The sequence below is a fragment of the Astatotilapia calliptera genome, chromosome 20 (assembly GCF_900246225.1).
Source record: "Astatotilapia calliptera chromosome 20, fAstCal1.2, whole genome shotgun sequence".
In the NCBI taxonomy this organism is placed as follows: domain Eukaryota; kingdom Metazoa; phylum Chordata; class Actinopteri; order Cichliformes; family Cichlidae; genus Astatotilapia; species Astatotilapia calliptera.
Window position 1 is genome coordinate 7937090 of NC_039321.1, and position 20838 is coordinate 7957927.

The window sequence follows — 20838 nt, forward strand, 5'->3', positions numbered from 1 at the left end:
AAAAATTGTTTGTTTCTGTCACGGACCCAGTTCCAGGGATTCGGGGTCCGTGAGCAGTCTGGACTACTATTGTAGTTATTATCATTATTATTGTGGTTATTGTTATTATGGTTGTGTCTGCTGTCCTGTTTTCCGTGTTGGTGTACTGTCAGGTGTTTATGGGTGTGTGAGGGTGCGGTCGTGGCAGGCACTTCTAGGCCTGGTGGGTGTGGCCCTGCCAGCTGACCGGTCCCACCCAGGAATCCACACACACCTGGCGCCGATCAAGCCTCGTCAGAGGAGCTTCAAAACAGTGTGGCTGAGAGCTCCTCGACGCTGGATCGTTGAGTGACTTCCCATCAGTCTTAGTTTATCGTGCAAGGTTAGTGCAAGTCTGCCGTTAGGTTTTGTACTCACGACTGCCTTTTGTATGCGTGTTTCCTCAGGAGGAATTGTGGCGACCAGGAGGCAGCACACGGACAGTACACAGGGAACGGAGACAGAGCACGGAGCACGGGATAAAGGAGAAGACACGGAACGGGAGTTGGGATCGCACGGGGAGTTTATTGTTGTTTGGATTGTCACCACTGTAAATAAACGCACTGCCTTCAGCGCCAAGTCCTGCATTTTGGGTCCTCATTTCTCACATCCCCACGGTCTGCCAGCCAGACCGTGACAGTTTCAGAGAGTGGATGAACTGATTTGCAGCATCAAGGCCCCGTGGAGAAGGATTTCTTTTGAATTGCAAAGCTAGAAAAGAGCATAAAACTTCTTTGGCGCTAATGAAGCCCAGAGTGTAAATATCAGTCATAAGACTTACCTTCAAGGTCAAATTTGATGGCGTGGCAGTCGGTTTGGCTGGAGCTCCATGGACAGTAGAATACAGACCCTCCCTCTGTAACGTTGAACTGCTTTGTTCTAGCCTTGGGGGCTCCAACCAGCACACTTGCACTGCAAAGAAAAGACAGACAGGGTGGGTGACTAACAGATAACCAAGCATTTTTAAACGTACATTTTTTTTAATCAAACCACGGTTTGTAGCTCAAAAGTCATTTCACACATATGCTACACCCTTTTTTAATCAATCAGAGGTGCATGTGAGAGTGCAAATGTACCACACAGATACAATGTTTCTGTTATTTGAAGTTGCACCGATATGAGAACAGCATGGGTACTTTGCTTTAGGTTAAGGTGTCAAACCTAAAGTAAAGAGAATATTTCCAACACAGCTAAATGCCAGCCATCTCCTGCTGTGAGCTACATGTGAGAAAGGAAAACTTTCGGACACTGTCCCAACCTAATTTTTTCCAACATTTTTGGGAGTTCATGTGTGAAAACATCTCCAGCCTGACTTCAATTAAAAACTGCATTCCAGACCTCCCACCTGAACAGCTTTAAGCATGATCCGGCGCACGTTTTTTTAAACATCCTAACAGGTTGCAGCACTGTTTTACATAATCCCCTACAACCACTGCAAGCTGCAGCAATGTTGACAGGCACATTCACTCCCTTTGTTTACAGTAAGACACATACAAGGGGAAACAATTGCATGGTCACACACGCTCCCCTGTGGGCCAGATTCACAAGGAAAACAAAAAAGCAGACAGGCTAAGTAGAGTCACTCTCTTGTTTCTACAGCTGTGATACTAAACATCAGTGTCCTTGGAGCTACACTGTACAACTACAGAAAGGCAAGTCACCCGTGAAGAGGCACAACCAGTAGACACGGAAAGAATAGTGAGGTTATAGGTGAGTTCCAAACAGAAATAAAAGAATAAAAGCAGTAAGGGGGTGCTATGTAAATTGAGACAATCAAGCCTTAGGCAAGATTTGGGGGGGGGGCTAGATAATGTGCCTAAGGGTTTAGCCATTACCTCATTCCTGAGCCACTTGACCTGACAAGCATCACAGACGTATTTGGGATTGATGTGGGTAGAGGAGGTATGGGACCAATGAGACCAGACAGTGTCCAGGGAGCTTAAAAACAGGAAGAATACACCCTTTCCTGCCCTAGATCTACCAATAGTGCATGAAGGTTTACATTGGGGCTAAACTTAGTATCATGGCCCGAAGGGTAACTACTCAGTAGGGTCCAGAAAAAGACAGGAGAATCAGTATGAGTCAAACAGCAGTTAAACGGTGGAATATTCCAAGGATGGTGTAATCCACTGTAATTAATCCTCCTGGAACATGACTGTAGATGCTAAGATGCAGAAAACCACAGAGAAAAAACCTCTAACAGCGGTGGGGCAGGGTCTACTGATGGTCAGCACAAAGCTTTGAAATCCTCTCAGCATCTATGGTTATGAAAACACATATGTGGGAGAACAAAGAGAAGGTCACGGTCACACTGTTACTGTAGCCTGTACCTCATAAGAATGTGCAATGCCAGTTCCAAATCCAGAGCAGAAACTCCCGTTGGAAGAGGAACAAAGAAGCAAACCAATTCAATTTGGAGAGGAAGAACCTGTGTCCCCCCACCCTTTTATTTTTGATTGTATATGCAGACTCAGGGATATCCCAGTAAAGCAGCAAAGACCTGCATGTTCGGTATTGTAAATCACAGCAGGATTTCCTAGTTATGAATTCTCACAATAAGACAGATAGAGAGCTTGCTTTTGCTATCTTTAAATTCAGATCTGAGTTTAGAAGTAGCAGAAGTTTCTCACCAGCAGACCACACACTTCATGTGTGCCTCTTACAAGTCCTCCAAACCTATGCGAGAAAAGTTCATTGAGCACAGTTTCCTTTGTTTCAGCCAAATGCTCTCGGACAACCAGGATGAGCAAATGATTTTTTGGCAAAATAATTTAAGAATTAATCTGCAAGCACATGCATGCAATAAATGACACAGCTGGAGGAACATGTACACAATAACAAGGCAGAGGAAACAAAGCTCCAGCATCTTTTGTTGAATCAGATCTGAACAGAGTCCAGCCACAGTTGGCCATGGCAGCTTTTCAAAGAGAGGAGGAAAAAAAAAAAATCAGGAAATAACCAAACAAGCACATCATGCTTTAATCAGCAAGCTGGCAGTTGAAGGCAGTTTTTTTGACTACTTTACACTGATACATGCAGATGTGCAAAGACGCACACACACAAAGTTCTGCACTGTAAAGCAGGAAGAATTAGTATTTAATGGGTCTTTATCTTTGGATGATCTGTCAACTTCTCGTTGGCATTTCCCCACCCTTATCTTATAGCTGCATGCTCAAAAGAAAGAGCTTTTGCATAATTAGCATTTAATGAGGCTCAAACATCAGTCTGCTGAGTGCGACTCATCAAATTCCTTGGTAAAAGTAGGGGCATGAAAAGTATGGGCAGAAATCTGTGCCATCAGAAACTGAATTTGAATAAGTTAAATTTGAATTTGAATTGCTCAGATTGAATCTGAATTGTAACTTGAATAAATGCTTTTGAAAATTGAATTTGAATTAGTCTAATTTGAAATTGAATTTATGGTTTGAAAATGATCATCACTAAATTGAAATTGAATTTTATATTTTGAAAATGAATTGATTTGCTTTGAAACGGCATTTTATCCTTTAAAAATTCAGCATCTCGGATAATTTCAGTTTCACTTCTCACCATTCAGTTTCAGTTCTACAATTCAATTTCAGTTCCAAAATTCAGTTTTTTGGAACTTCCATCCGGTTCCGGTTCAAGCGCAGATTAATAGAACTACGTTTTACTAGCGGACCGAAAGTGTTACTGACGGGAATCTACAGCGTCTTGAGCTGAATTAAGACTTCAGAAGTCATTCGTCATGTCGAATGACCAGCGGATAAACTCTCAGGTTGGTGATAAATGTATTACATGTATAAGAACAAGCGTCATGTTAACAAATGATAGCCGTACGGTAACTTTTATGCTTATTGTAGCTGCTAGCTAAAAACGCTAATTTAGCATAGTTTGCCCTGAATTCAGCTTTGACAACAAATATGATCGACTGTTTCTAGTAGAATTCCAAAGTTGTCATCTTGGACCCTCTCAGAGTACCCCCTCTGTATGCTTGCAGAGACCCCTACAGTAGGGAAACATGCAAAACGGTGTCCAAACCTTTGTATTTTAGCTTTATTTATGTCTTACACAGCATCCCAACTCTTTAGCTAACTTAATAACTTTAGCTAAAGTGAATAGTTAGTCCAATTCATTAGTGCAGCATTACTGGATCACCTCTGTTTGAAGTGATATAATATGATATACAACTATCACTGTGTTTAACTACCATAATAATTCTACTTAATTAGATTTTTTTTTTTTTTTTTTTTTTAAACATACTGCTCCATTACTATGTTTGACAGGCTGAAGTTGTCGGGTCACCTCCTAAATCGACCATCTTTTACAGGTGTTTTGTGCCAGAAATGGAGTGTCCACTGAAGACTGAAGATACTGAATCTCTACGCCTTGCCATCCATCCCTCTTGTGCCTTCATCTAGACAAGAGACAAACTTAACCACTCTCATATGCTCTGTACCTACATCACCTTCCCTGGCAGTCGTAGCTTGGCTCATCTGAGGGTGAAATTATAAGAATGTGTTATTTTGCAAAGTGCTCTCTAGGTGATCCAGTAATGCTGCACTAATGAATTAGACTAACTATTCACTTTAGCTAAAGTTATTAAGTTAGCTAAAGAGTTGGGATGCTGTGTAAGACATAAATAAAGCTAAAATACAAAGGTTTGGACACCGTTTTGCATGTTTCCCTACTGTAGGGGTCTCTGCAAGCATACAGAGGGGGTACTCTGAGAGGGTCCAAGATGACAACTTTGGAATTCTACTAGAAACAGTCGATCATATTTGTTGTCAAAGCTGAATTCAGGGCAAACTATGCTAAATTAGCGTTTTTAGCTAGCAGCTACAATAAGCATAAAAGTTACCGTACGGCTATCATTTGTTAACATGACGCTTGTTCTTATACATGTAATACATTTATCACCAACCTGAGAGTTTATCCGCTGGTCATTCGACATGACGAATGACTTCTGAAGTCTTAATTCAGCTCAAGACGCTGTAGATTCCCGTCAGTAACACTTTCGGTCCGCTAGTAAAACGTAGTTCTATTAATCTGCGCTTGAACCGGAACCGGATGGAAGTTCCAAAAAACTGAATTTTGGAACTGAAATTGAATTGTAGAACTGAAACTGAATGGTGAGAAGTGAAACTGAAAGTATTCGAGAGCTGAATTTTTAAAGGATAAAATGCCGTTTCAAAGCAAATCAATTCATTTTCAAAATATAAAATTCAATTTCAATTTAGTGATGATCATTTTCAAACCATAAATTCAATTTCAAATTAGACTAATTCAAATTCAGTTTTCAAAAGCATTTATTCAAGTTACAATTCCGATTCAATCTGAGCAATTCAAATTCAAATTTAACTTATTCAAATTCAGTTTCTGATGGCACAGATTTCTGCCCATAGAAAAGACACGTAATTAGAGGCAGGCACAAGATTTCTCAGCTGTTCAGGACAGAGATACTCCTGAGATGGGCTGTATTAATGCTTCAATGGCTAAAGTGGAGACTAGGCAAATAATTCCTGTAGTGCCGTGAAAACAGCAGTACAGTATCCATCTGACAGGCAATAAAAAGGTCAAATGTGATCATCTCAAACCGATCGGTCTGCTCATTTGGTCATGCTGCTATGAACAAATGGCAAGCCAATTTCACAGCACACAAAGAGATTTGAGCAATGTTTTAATGGGAAAGTCAGGGCAGATGAAAAGCATTAGCGGCTTCTTCATGTCCCACCAACTGCCTTACAGCAGCCACTAATGATGCGCACCACCCAGCTGACAATTAAGCATTAATTAAACTAGTTTAAACGATTTAGGCTGCAAGTAAGGAATGTGTAAACAACAGCTTCACTGTAACCAAGTACTGGGTTTGTCTCATTAGAAGGTCAGAAATCAGGGGACATTCGACAAAAAAACATTTCACCACGCCATAATTGCCAGACTGCAACCACTATTTTATGTGGGGTTGAGAAATTAAGGGTGATACAGAGTGCTGGAACTTGCTGATGTGACACAACAGTGCGTAGCCGTAACTAATACGCTTTATGATGAGGTTACAGAGGGAAGTTGTCAGCAGTCAAATGCCTCTGTTACCCCCCTCCTGTTCAGCACAGCATTTTTTCCCCCCATTCCACATTTAATTGTCTTCCACCCAGCTGCAAGGCTGATGTCACTTGAACACTATTAAAAAAAAAAAAAAAAAAAAAAAAAGGATTTAAGCTCGAAAAGGGAAAAATTACAATCACATTTTAAGCCTCCAGTGCCGGCTGCAGTCACCATCTGCAGTCATAAACACGGCTCAACAAATGCTACGGTTCTTGTGCACAAAGAGGGCCGGAGAAAAGAACCAGCGTCCCTTGAACCTTAGCAACACCTAAGTAAAACACATGTGCCCCAGAGTTTGCACTAACCTATTAGGATATGGTTAAACACTGGAGTGGTTCCATATCAGAAAAAGGATCTCGTATGCAGTGATCTGATCTAAGCCAGAGACAGCTCATGACCTTCGCTGCTCTCATTCCTTCAGTGAAAAAAAGAGATTTAAACGTCCCTCTCATGAACAGTTTGAATGAAACCTGGATCAGCGGGAGCAGAGACAAAATTTCGAAATCAAGTTCAAATGTGGAACACGTATAAGAAAAGCTGAATGATTTCCAACTGTAGCGTGACTGACACTTGAGAAGTGAGATCAGCTGAATGACAGAAATGAGAGGCAGTAGTGTCTGATGATTTATTGCAGATCACATGGACCCATACAAATAGGATAGTACTCTCAAAGTCAAGGCCAGACAGAAGCTGTTTGAGTCCTTACAGCTGCCATATGGACGCTCGTCTAGTCACACACACACCACATACACACATGTTGTCAGTCCTGCTGTCCAGGAGCCTGAATATGATGAGAGTAGCAGTGTTTGGTTGGCGCGTGCTGACTACAGTGAGTCTACTACGCTGAGCAGAGGCCACCTTTTTCTTAACAGTCAGATGTTACTGTAAGTTGCAGGACGGGGAACAGATCTATATGTAGCTCTAAAAGCCTAGAGCAAGTTATGTCCTTTTTTTTTTAACAATTTACAGACATTTCCAGATCCCAGCACTGACTTGAAAAGAAGTCATTAAGATCTGAAAAAGCACCCACCAGTGATGATAAGATAAACAGCCCAGTCTCTCAAGGATCTGATCCCATATCACAGCAAAACCATTTCCTCTGTATCCTCAGAAGGATAATATAGCCGGGCAACAGGTGGCCTGGAAATTGAGGCACTGCTAGCTAAGGTAGCCAAATAATGTTGTTTATTGTCACACAGGCAAAATGTGTGCGCATCCAAGCAGATGTCACAACCAGAAATAACAGCTAAGGCTTCAATACTTTATGCTATTCAGCAGCTGACTCTCTTCACAGCTCTCAACCAGGAGCTGTTACGCGGATCAGCAACTTGACAACAAGTTCATTCAGCGATCATTGCCTTTCCTTCCAACTTTTCAACAAGCAGCAATCAGTTTGAACTCACTAGAGTGAATGTGGGGAAAGCATCAGCTGTTTTGTTAAAACCGTCGATGTGTCAAGTTGTTTCACAAGTGGCAAGCAAGACATTTAAAACACCCAGCTACTAAGAAAAACATCCAAAATGACTCAGATTTTCATCTTTGCATTTGTTCATACCAAACTGTTGCCCATCCCCAACCACGATCACAGTCTCTTCCTCTTTCACAGTCCTCTGCAGGGATTTTACTGCTGCTGGTTCACACCTCTCCACAATGGCCACATCAGGGGGTCTAATGCTCTCACCTCAGAATAGAGAAGCTGTTGTATTAAACATGGGGGATTGCAGCTGTTGGAGCACTTTGCCTCTCCACCCCTCTGACCCCTGCTGCACCCACACATGCATATACAGAAGCTCACATTCATAGGCAAGAAAGGCTAAATGTTACTTAAATATTCCTAAATAATAAAACTGATTCCAATTTGAATTTCACAAGAGGACAATGGCGTCATGTGCTTATTGCCATATAAAGGACAGCCCATATCAGATTACTATAGAAGTGAGTCATTTCATGATTCAAGGTAAAACAAACCAGGCTTGCTGGCAGTGAGACATTAAATCTGAAGTATCAGTCCGGCCAGCCCTGACCATTCCAGAACCAAAGTAAACCTGACATCCTCGGGACATTGCTAATAGAATAGACATTACAGTGGGGTCCAGTGGCCCTTTAAAGCCATCATCACCATCCACGTTGACATCTGTTTCCACTGCAACACACAGAGACTCAGTATAAAAAAGTATCTTTAACTAAAAGAAAAACAGCAAAACTTAGAAAGAGACTACAGTGTAACCTCGCTAACTATTCCCGCCTGACTTCACAAAAACCTGCATGAATATTTCCCACCTACTGGCCAGTAGGTGAAAACAACATTTGACAACAGAAGATTAAAGCTGCTTTTTAAGGCTAATAAATTAAAAAAAAAAGAAATGAGTCACAGTGAAAGCTCCTCCAGTGGAAAATGGTAAACAAATTCTGCCATTAGACAAAGGGCCCCTTTGTCTGCACGTAACAACGAGAACCTGGATGAAGAAAAGCTTGGCAACCCAAATATACAAGCTGTGCTGTGCTGCAGCTCAAACACTTACTGGTTTGATTTAGAACCAGGTCTATAGAACAGGACACCAATGAAAACAATAACAGAAATAAGACTGATCATATATGGAGAGCGACCCCTGCATAGGCACAGAAAAAACACTGCTGCATTAGCAGCCAGTCCAGTGTCAATATTAGTTTAACTCTAACACTGTTTGAGAGATTAAACTGTAGGAGAGTTACCAACATGGACTGGCTGACCTTGCCATGTGTTTGTCACGGCCAAACCAGGACAGACACAGGGCTAAGCTAATCCATATCACCAAACACATCACTGAAACACATCAACCTGTCTCTTCTGCTCATACACTCCAGGCAAGGTATGTTATTGTTTACAGCTCCTGATCTTTAACCTTTTCTATCTCGGTATGATCCACTCCCTTATCCATGCCAGGCACCAGAGAAAGTGAAAGAGCAGTCAGTTAGTGGTTGTGATTAAGTGGTTGAGGAAAGAGTAGGCCCTCCAAAGTCCATGTAGAGGAGGGTACACAAGGGGACTGATGTACACAGAAAACAGCAAGCCTGTGAAATGTCCATCTTCACTCAACATGGAGAAACATGCTCACACAACAGGGAACCATATATCCTCTTGCTCTTCCTGCCCTGTTCTGACAAGAGCTGTCACACATAGTTCTATCCTCAGGCGTCCTTCCATGGGGGGCCATCCACAAATGTCTAAATTTAACTTTATTATGTCATGCCAAAGGGCATGGCAGACCCACATATATAAACTAGCTGTCAAGGATCATCAAACTGGGTGAAAGCAGCCCACTTCTTTGTTGACTTGACAGCAGCTTTATTGATAGGAGAAAGTCTCAGTCTCTGAATCCACATCTGCAATCTGCATGGATGAAAAGCAGCAATAATTTTACCTAAAGGTTGGAGCCAGGCTCACAGCAGTTCATCCTGACAAGAAGAATCTCTTTGTGCAACCCTCAACTGACCTCACAGTGGTTCCAGATACTCCCCCACATCTTATGGCTCCAAAAATTGTGGACGATGATGATGTGATGGCAAAACAAGAGATAATAGGAACTCATTTCATGTCACTGCTGATAATGTTTGATGTGTACACTTCTAAGAAAGTGTGGATGAAATGTGGCAGATGAATGTGGTTTGCAGATAAAGCGATGAGTAATGGTTTTAAATGTGCTCTCTCAGACTTTCGTTTTATTTGATGTCTGCCTTTTGAACACAGATCACCAGGAGGAAAATTACAGGGCAGTGTGTTTTAGGAAACTACATTTAAGCAATATCCTTGTCCTGGACATATAAACCATTGTCTCACGTCCGCTTCCAAGAGCAGAGCGACTCAACTGTAAAAAAGTTCAGATTAAGTCATCGGTAAGATGACGTCTACAGTGTCTGATACTTAATGGGACTAGGAGTTATGATGGGGAGAAAGGCTAGACAGTGGGGGAAGGTTTAGGCGATGGGTGAATTAAAAAGCCTGCAGAATGACATCAGCATAGGAGGAAATAAGGAGGGGAAAGCCGGAGAGGGGGAGAGGGTTCTGTGCATGCAAGCTTCACATTCTAAATCATACAGCTCTCCTAAAACCCCTGCTTCCCAGGCAGGGAAATAAAAACCAATAGCAGAAGGAGTTTAAAGAGACAGTCAGGGCCATAGAAGAGGAGGAAATCTGTTCATGTCTGAGAGTCTGCCGTCCAGGGAAGTGGGGAGGAGAAACAGGGAAACTAAAGCTGATGCTCGCAGCCCACTCGGCACAAAGCCCGTTCTCAAATCGCTGCATGCTGGCTGCTTGAACAGTGGTCTGAGAAACTGTTCAGCAGACACATCGTCAGCCAGAGAGTGTGATTACATTGGAGTGAAGTCCTGACTCCAGCTGTATAACCTTTTGTTAATGATTACTGCAATTACAGGTTTGAGTGGACTCACCAAAATATAGTGAATGGTCAGCAACACAAAAAACAAACACAAATGCAGAACTGTCAGGAACTAATGTAATCTATGTCTTATCTTTTCCTGCATTCCAGCTGGTAGAAAGACTATATGATCCTGGGACAGAGCATCCCCCACCCCACCCCTTATTTATATTCCCCACAGAATACTGGAGTATAAGTCCTGGTAACAGCCATGCCTGCCAAAGTTTTACTTCCAAAAGTGACTGATGCCAAAAACCCCTCGGGAAGAATACTGAGACGGTCACTGCATGCTAAGAGTCACTGGGATCACATCTCAGATGAACCAGGAAGCATCAAAATCAGCCACAGCATTTAATACCGAGATTTGATCGCTAAAGGTTGCAGTGAGGTAGCATGTTCTGGGGTTTCGAGGCAAGGGCGGATTAAAAGGTCATCTTAATTTTGTAATTTGGTGGGACAATGAGATTAAGCTTTGAGGAAGATTTCCGAATGTTCCGATCTTTGATCTTCATCTCAATATAAAAGACTGAAGCTTTCAGTCTTTTATATTGGAGTTATGTGGGCTTTATTTCAGAAAACACTTACAACAAAAAATCAAATTTTCTGGATAAATTCAATTGCAGTAAGTTGTAGGCAGACTGACCGTGTGCGCTCTGTGCGCAAGGCATGCGTCCAGGAAGCACAGTATACACACAAAACCCCGATTTTCCGAGCCAAAACAACATCCCACAAATGAAATGTGTTTCCTATTGGAAACTTCTGACTTTAACGGGTGAGCTGTAGATGGCTGAAGTTTGGCCAGAAGTTCCGAAATACTTCAATGAACACTGCAATCTGTGCGCAATATTTGCGTACAACTGGGAAACTTGAATTGCCCAGATAAACCTCAAATGTTTCAGACCTTATACGGAAACTATGTTATTTATATTTTTTATTTTATTTTTTTTACTACATAACGTTCTGCAGTTACATTTTCTGTTTTCTATATTAAGCACACTTACCTGCCAGAATCAGACAAATAAAAGTCAACTGCATATCCGAAGTAGCTCCCATTGGGTCCGCTGTAAACAGCTGGGTTCTCCACATCCAAGTTGAAAGCCTTGCAGGCAGGCTTAGAAAAAGTCAGTAATAGCCCGATAATACAAAGGAATGAGCGTGCGAGAAAGGCTACTATCCCCGGCGTCTTTGTGAGAAATCTCACCAAGCCCATTTTTGACAATAAATTAATCCACTAAAGTTAGTTTTGAATGGCGAAATTGGCCAAATGTTTTGTTTTCTAGTCCGTAGATGAAGCCTGTAAACAGTGGGGAGTAAAACTACAGTTGCATCCCTGTAACTCTAAGCGGCCAATATCTCATTAATGCTCCGTCAGCTCCTCTCGGCGTCCCCGCTCTTCTTGCGGCTTCTCTCTCTCTGCCCCTCTTCAGACCCACGCCTCCTCTGCTCACCTAATCAGGATACATACAGCAGGGAGTTCCCAGACCCGTAACAGAGTTTAGAAGAGGAGGAGTTTGTGATTCCCTAAAAAAACGAAGAGAGAGAGGGGAGAAGAAAAAAAAAACTTCGAAGAGGGATCTTCTAATCCACTAACCCATATGTTTACTAATGTGATAGAAATGCTTTTATCACTCACACTAAGACTGTTAACAATGGACCTTAAAGCCTCTTTCTGATTTTATCTCACACTTATCGTGACCCTTTGAGACCAAATTTGTTGGCAGAGAAGGTAGGCTGCTAGGTGATTGAAAGGTCAGTGAAACGTCACTTCACGCTTTTTTTTAAAACTATAAATATAACTGCTTCGCTTTCCAAATGCAAGACTCCCATGTGCCTTTTCCCCTTCCCTTATGACCTATTTGCATAAATCTGTACTAATTATACGTCCATCAGCCACTCTTGGATCTCAATGTGTGATCCATATGTATTTCTATCTAATTACAGTGTGGATCTGATTTGGGCATATGATGTCTTCTGGGGAGCTTAAGGGGGGGTGTAGGAAGATTATGTATTTCTGTCTGAGTCACACGAGAGAGGAGCAAGGAAAGTGGTTAGGCTGTGGAAAAGCATCTACTCACTGCAATGAGACCTTTAATAAACCAATCCAGGCCGACTGGAATTAGTGACTGTTGGTTTAGCTGATTCATCTGAGGCCTCAGGGATTGAACACAGGGGCCAAATTTGGCTGTGTGGCAGTAGCAACATGAACTCTCTGTCAAGTGCTGCTCATATTTATAACTCTTCTAAGTGCTCTGACACACAGAGCAGAAACTGATGGGAGTAATCCAGAGGGTCGGGGGGGGCAGTTCACAGCTGTCGGGGGTGCTCGATGGTTCAAAGCCTTAATCCCAGAGAGGTCTCATTCTCTTACTCTGTTTTTAAGTCCCTAAGATGAGAGTGCTGGTTCATTTTGAGCCAAAGCACAAGGTGTGGTTAATAGACAAACGAGCTGTACCCATAAAAAACATTTGTTGTTGAAAGTTTTCAGCTGAGGTCATGGTCTGTTATTCAGAAACCCCAACACACGATGGCTCTCAAATAACAAGATAGTGCATCTTCCAAAGGTGCACTGCTGTTTTATAATGATGCTTCTGGATGTTCTGAAATCTGAAGCAGTTGGAGGTAGTCATGGTGGTGCAATCAGAGTCCTATGACCTCATGCATGAGGTTAGACACAGGGTATAATAGTATCAGCAAATGATAATCAGCTCTTAGTCATCACGGGCTTCTTTTTTGTCTACTTACTGACAGCCATAGGTTTCGTGCTATCTGTGCACACACATTTATCTGTGTGACCTGTTAAAGCATCAGAGTATTGGTTACATTTTCCTTTGAAGTAATTCCTCCTCTACTTCTTTTCATGCATACCTGCATGTACGCCATCAAGCAGGAACAAGCCAGTGCACAAAGCGTGCTCCGTTATTAAGTATGTTCTGTGCCTAAAACCAGAGTCTCTTTTGCTTTCGGTGATGTGTAATTGGGTCTGGCTAACTGAACAGTATTTTCCATCTTGTCTTTTCGGTTGAAAAGGGGGTGTGGTTTTATTCCAATGCCTGGACTTTGACATCATCACTCAGCCTCTATGGCAACAGATTTGAAGTGCTGCAAAACACTTATAGCACACTTCACAGGACTCAACACAGCTGGTCAACTATTTTAAATATAGAACTGACATATTGGCACTGTGGTATAGCCTCTATGCAGTACGTACATGTATGCGAACCCATGCATACACACGTATAGTGTCTCTTGACTCTTTCTCTGTAATAACTGAGGATATGCTTTACAACAAACAAGCATCTATCACATGTTAGGACAGCTATATCAAGATGTGAAGGTGTGAAATCATGCTTTCACATGGGTAAGTTCTGTTTCTCGGTTGGTTTACACAGTGCAACAAGGTCGAGGTCTCCCCCCAAAGGCAAAGAAAGAACAGACATCGTTTTCAATTAATGATTAAGTTAAAATAAATCCAAAGAAATTTCTGATGAAAGGTTAGTCTAATAGCATCAGAAAACTCTCACTTTTTATTCTCCTTAAATAAATCACATTTGTTCTGGTTATTTTCACTCCTTGGTATTCAATGACCCCCTGCAAAGACTATGTGACCCTCCAGGTGGGCTCATCCCCCAGTTTGAAAACCACTGTCTTAAGCTAAGGGTGTGGTGGCCCCAGCTTAGATATAAGACTGTTACTAATAAATAACAGTTATTTCTTTTGTTCTCCCTTTTAAAGTGGATCTGCAATAGAGCAGTGCACTTCAACTGTAAAAAATATATTCACAGTGAATAAAATCATTTAAGCTTTGTTAAATAGAGGGAGCTCTGTGAAGAGTGCTTTGGGATGCAAAGACTAAACTTTACATTTAAAGATGAAAAATGTTGGAGTGTGAAGTGAGAAGGAATCAGGCTTCCCAGACCTCCTAAGCAGTTTGTGTCTACCAGCTTAACACTACATTAGTTTCTAATACCACAAACACTCAAATCCCCAACCGAAATTAGGTTGTACTGTAGGTGTACTGTGGCAAAGAAGACAGTTTTGTAAAATACTCGAAGTTTCAAAATATAGGTAATCTCCAGCTCTAATTCAGCAAACAGTCATTACCAGCTATTAATCTTTGTTCCAGAAGACACCGACCTCCATCCCACCTCCTGATCTCATTTCTCTTTGTGTCACCAACTGTGAGATGATACTGATAGGCTCCACGGGGCTGGAGAGACACCCTGACGGTAACTGTTTTGCTTTTAAGTCACAGAGTAAACACCATTTTACCACCGGGAAACAGACAGTAAATAAAGGCCACAACAGATAACTCAGTAGTTCAAACCCAGACAGGTCACGAGTGACAATGATTAAGAAGTTTAACTTCTGTTTGTTTCTTGTGTTTTTAACATTTAGTGGAATTTTGCTCAGAATAAAAAGTTTTTCTAATCAAGAAAAATGATGCCAATGATGGAGAATGTGGTTTTTGAATAGAGGGCTATATTATTGTGTAAAACCTAACAAAGACTTTGAGAGGAATAGGACACTGAAATTAGATTCTTCAGCTAATGTAAATGGTAAGCCTAAAAGCTGTCTGTCTGTTTCTCCTAAGCAGGAGAAACACAATGACACACATCTTACAGGCAGGAAATTCCTCTAGTGTAAAAGCCTGTCTGGTTTTCCTGTTTCACTGGGTTCATACTGTTCACTCTGTTACACTTCACTCGCAAACACACCTTGAATATATGCGCAGTCAGTTCCTATCAGCTTTGCTTTCCCATCTGCACTCTGTAACATTCCCCATGTTTATAATAGAAGGGTGGTGAGTGTTGCTGATATCTCCCGCTAGTATGAGACACTTCATACTGGATGACAGATTTGTCATGATGGGGTGGAAGTCCTGAGCCGGCCCGTGTTGCTGAGAAGCCTGTCTATTGTTTTCAACACAAGCTCTTAGCAACACAGTGGCTGAATCATATGATTGTTTCAGATGTTGAAATCTTTCCGGAGGCTCCTTACAAGGGAAAGTTTACCCACCCTGGTGCATTATGGTTTCCTCTTATGAGCTTTTACTGTCAATACAAACAAATTGAGACAACTTGTGTGGGTAGTAAGATAACTCAAACAGTGTCCGTTGTTTTGTTGCCTTTTTTAAAAGAGTCATAAAATGGCTGAAAATGAGCAATTTTGGTTTTTATGTGCATCTGCAAATCAGTTTAAGGAAGCAGGGTACTAAAGCGGGGAAACGACCCCACTATCAACTCCACCAGCCTTGTTCTACGATCCATAACACACACACACAAAGCCTCTCTAACCTGCCTGCATTTACAGCTCACTGCGCTTCATGGAGTGTTTAGTCTCTGTGGTCCCTCAATTGACATGTTTGCCTAAATACACAACTTTTTAAGAGGCTGCATAAAATACTTGACATCCTTTAGAGAAAGGTCACTGATTCAGAGTGTCCAGGCTGATAAAGTGAGACAAAATGCCAGCACCTGGCTATGGAGCATTGAACAAGACTGGCAAGAGAGTGAAAACGCACTTTAATACTGGTATCAGCAGTGAAGCTTAATAGTGCTTAAATACTTCAAGCTGGACTCAGGAAGCAACATTTATATGTTATTACATTAAAAAGAAGAAGACACTGACTGTTGAGGTCTCAAAACTGCAGAATTTGAATTAAAACACAATATTGAACAAAAAAAAATGTGTGCACTGCCCTTTGGACAATTTTGCATTCACGTTCAGGGTGTCATGTTTTGTTTGGATGGTCTATTTGTCTCACAGAGTAATGATATGTCCCCTGACCCCCTTCTGTGTTTTGCTATTGGGGCAGGCGCACTACAGGGCTGCCGCCAGGCCCCTGTGCGAAGGAATGCGACTGTTAAAATGTGTGGATCTGGGGGTACAGCAGGAGAGGGCACTGAATCAGTGTGAGCACTGAGAGAGCCTCAGGGTATTGTTTAACACACACACACACACACACACACACACACACACACACACACACACACACACACACACACACACACACACACACACACACACATAACCATTCACACATTCCCTCCGATTTGCTTCCCACACCCACTCCCTCGGCTAAATATGTTTGATAGAGCTCATATGGAAACAGACGCACCCGGCTTTGCGGGAACAAAAACAAACTGCACTAGAGTAAAAATCTATCTATCTCTCTCTCTATCTCTCTCTCTCTCTCTATCTCTCTCTATCTCTCTATCTCTCTCTATCTCTCTCTATCTCTCTATCTCTCTCTCTCTATACATATATATATATATATATATATATATATATATATATATATATATATATATATATATATATATATATATATATATACATACATATATATATATATATAGAGCTACGGTTTCTTCTTTTACTCACAGACAAAGAAAAAATATGCTCATTTTTTATAGCCTCATGTTACTGTTGCAATATCAGGAAAATTAAGAGCACCCACTGCCAGTTTAAGCGCGTGCATAATCGTGCTTTCAGATACTTCATTAATAGAGACATCAGAACTCTTATGCATGACACTCTAATGCAGTGACATTCAGCACTTCTTCAACTTAGTGAAGACATGTATTTTATTTCACTGATGGAAAAATTCTAAATACAACTCGTGAAAATAATGAAGTTCACATCGTTTTGCTTTTAATTTGACAGATGAAGAATACACCAAGGGTGATCTTTACATTTACTATCATCATCTACACCAATATAAGGGGCAAAATATGTTCATAGTTTCCTGAATGTTTCTGGTTAATGCTTTCAGGTTGGTGCTTCCTTCCTGAAGTGTAAGCTCACATTTATCACTCTCTTTACACAGAACCATGCAGTGCAGAATCATTAAAACAACCTCCTCTGTGCTTATAGCATTTTAACTGTTGTCTTTTTGATTCATAGCAACTAATTTACAGCTCAGCAGCTCTGTGAGGCTTCACATAGACACAGCAGTGCTTGTTTAAAATTTTGGCTCAGCAGATATAAGGCTGATTAATGATTTTTTTTCAAAGGCTACTGTGTATATACCCAAGTGCAATGTTCACTTGATTTCTTCACGAATAAAATACCCTACTAAATATGTTTTAAAATACTAAAATGGAAGCATATATGATAAGTTTATGTTTTTTGTTGATATGTGGTCATAAATCAAATTATTGGACAAGGAAAAACGGGTCTTAAATCATGAGTGATAAGAAAGTTTTCACAGGTTTCTACGCAATCCTGTGAAAAACGCACCTCTATAATAACCACCTCTATAAAAGCTGAAGTTTTGGCAGTTTGCTGGTCTGGAGCATTCAGGTTTGTGTTAACAAAAAGCCACAGTCTTCCCAACAAATTCACCCCGACGCCAGACTGCAACTCCTGTGAAATTGCAAAAAGGAGCTCCACTCAGACTAAACAGGCTTCAGTTTGCATGATAAATGTTCAAGTTCATTACAGTACAATTAGAATAGGATTGAACAAGCATGGGTTTTTTTGAAGAGGTTACAAGGAGAAAGCCTTTTCTCCCTAAAACGAACATGGCAGCACACCTAAGACTCGCAAAGCTGCATCTGAACAAGCCACAAGAATTCTAAGAATTCTGGAACAATCCTTTTGGATGGACAAGAGCAAAGTGCAGATTGTGGCCATAAAGCAGCACCGCATTTGACAAAACAAACGCCCACAAACACCTCATTCCAACTGTCAAGCATGGTGGTGAAGGGGTGATGATTCAGGCTTGTTTTGCAGCCACAAGATTGAATAAGTTGAATAAGTCTTACAAAAAATAATTACCGTTATTATTGTTGCTAAAGGTTCTTCTGAAACTTAAGTAATCACCAAACTAGTAAGAAATACTTATTTCACGGTGACACAGGAGGAAAACCTAGGGGATGATTCACATCCGTCATGTGGATAACATGAATTTCTGCTTTGAGATACTTTAGAATAGATTAGCTTTTACTCCAATATGGCCAACATTACAGTTTTGCCACTTGCCAGGGTAAAATGCCATTAATTCTACCCTATCTGTCATCTCTGTCAACTTCCTGATGTATTGTGTGTTATTTCCTGTGCAGACTTTGCTTACTGGGGCTGATGAACAACACAGTAGGTCGTAAACTATGTGGCGGCCTCAAAAGAATGTACCATATTTCAGTCGTGTCACCCTTTGGAAACCTTAAGAAGACACTACTCGGTATGGTGACTAATAAATGCCCATTTATAATGTAGTATCCCTTGACTCCCCTTAATCTGTGCGGCTCCTCCTTATAAGTCAATGTTGATGTCAATGCTGTGCAGACCACCGAGGTGTCATGAATGCTTGTGCAGCCTTATATAGAAGCCCTCTGAGGTTTATGATCAGTGCATTATTAGTATCAGCTGGTCTGAACCAACATGAAGAGGGTATGCTGTCAGCTTGCTAATGTACAAGTCAGAGCAAGGTTATGTGCAGTGTGTCTGAAGCTCTTTAGTAATAGCTCTTACCCTTATAGGAGTAAAGGAGGCACAGGACGAGAGGTAATGGGAAACCCAATCAGCTTTTGGTGCTTCTATTGATGAGGAATTCAATGAAATATTTGGTGGAGGGGATACAAACAAACCAACCCGTGCACACAAGCAAACAGAGTAGAGTAGAGTGGAAATGAAGTGTCCTCTCTAATGAAAGGATTCAGGGTTTGTAGTAATATTATGGTTCAACTGCAGGTTTTTCCTCCAGTTGAAATCTGACTCGTCGCCAAAGTTTATGTGTTATCATTTAAACATCTCCACCTGTTCTCTGAGTTTATTTCTTCAGTGATATGATAAGCCTTTAAATAAATAAGCAGGTGTTGTAAGCAGCAGATCACCGCATTGTGAGTCAATTCAAATTCAAACAATAGCACGTATCAAAGAGCAGGAAAAACCACACAGGCAGGTATTTTATTGCTGCTGCATCCCGCTCTGGTACATTTCCATGGAAAATCTTTTTTTTTTTTACAAAGGCCTGCGCTTTTAAGACCATCACTGAGACTTGATACTGAATCTGCCACAGCTTGTATGATGGGTCTTTAAAGAATCCATAATTCAAACAGCGTGCTCTGGAGTGAAAAAACAGAAAAATAACTTTTTCATTTTGCCTTTTGTTTTGCTTAGAAAATACAGGTTTATCCGTTGCATGAAGCCTGGTTCTATGTATTAGCATAATTTGTGTAAATCTTAATGATTGTTACATCCTGGCACATTTTATCAGGGAGTTTGTGTTGCATTATTAGGAGAGTGCCAGGTCGCCAGCACAGTCAAGCATTGAAGTCAAACAATTCCCAGTCTTCCTGCATTTGTCTTAAGGAATGTTGCTTGTTCGTGCCGCTAATGAATCTCCTTCACCTCAGGGGAACGGAGACTCACTTCACAGCTTACTTAACGTCACATGTTGTTTATGCAATTGTGTTGATGTCTTCATTCCTGTTACTGAATCTGAGACCGCAATGAATTCTGTCACTATAAAAGCACCCATTTTACTTTCATTTGGAATTTATGTAAAACCCTTGTTATTACATTAATTGCTTTATGGCTAAAATGCATTTTCCTGGCCACACATAACTGTGGCCTGACCAGTAATGGAATATAACGCAGCTCCGGGCTTTTAGAGAAAGACCACCTACTCTCTGCTACAGCTGTAGCTTCTGCCCTGTGGGGAAAATGACAAAACATACATTTTTAACAACAGAGCTTCAACTCTTATTTCACTTTAAATAAATTCTTTATAGTGGAACACCCAGGTAGAAAACAATTGGAAAACATTATCTTGCCATTTGCCAACCTCTCGTAAAAGTTCTCATAAAACAGGAGACGGAAGGCTTGCATCAGACAGCTGAACAAACCATTTTGTTTTATTAATTTTTTAACACTTTAACGGATTTTTTTTTAACACAGCAAAACTGCAAAACTTTTTTTTTCATGACATCTAACAGGGATAAGTTGTACACCTATTGATAGCTGTTAATGTTATTTTTGGAAATACTTGGACATCCTTGTTAAGGAGTATGAGCTTTAAGGTCTCCTCTAAATGAAACAAACAATGTTCTGTAAATAGTCTTTCTCTAGTTATTGTGGTTATGGGTTCTCCAACATTTTTCCAGAGAAACATGACAAACTAAGTACAGCTGTTTTTAATAGAGCCTGATTTGAAGGGTCACGCCCATTTTTGATGAGGTAACTAGAATAAAAAGCTAATGTCTAAATATCTGTCATGATGCTCATTTATGAAATAAAACAATAATGAAAACATAAGTTGAGGTTATGTCTCCTCTACAGTTTCATTTCAGTTCATATCATTGTCCAATGAAAAATT

The 20838-nt window shown here is 40.9% G+C and overlaps 1 protein-coding gene across 1 annotated transcript in view; it reads right to left on the bottom strand.

Annotated features, from left to right (window-relative positions):
• itga5 (integrin, alpha 5 (fibronectin receptor, alpha polypeptide)) overlaps positions 1-11992 on the bottom strand; it is a 35388-nt gene extending 23396 nt beyond the window's left edge. The window contains exons 1-2 of the mRNA XM_026153140.1: positions 11519-11992; positions 800-930 (exon numbers count right to left, since the gene is read on the bottom strand). Coding sequence (XP_026008925.1) covers positions 800-930; positions 11519-11727 — 340 coding nt within the window. The 5' untranslated portion in view covers positions 11728-11992. The remainder of the gene's footprint in view (positions 1-799; positions 931-11518) is intronic.
• Between the last annotated feature and the right edge of the window lie 8846 nt (positions 11993-20838).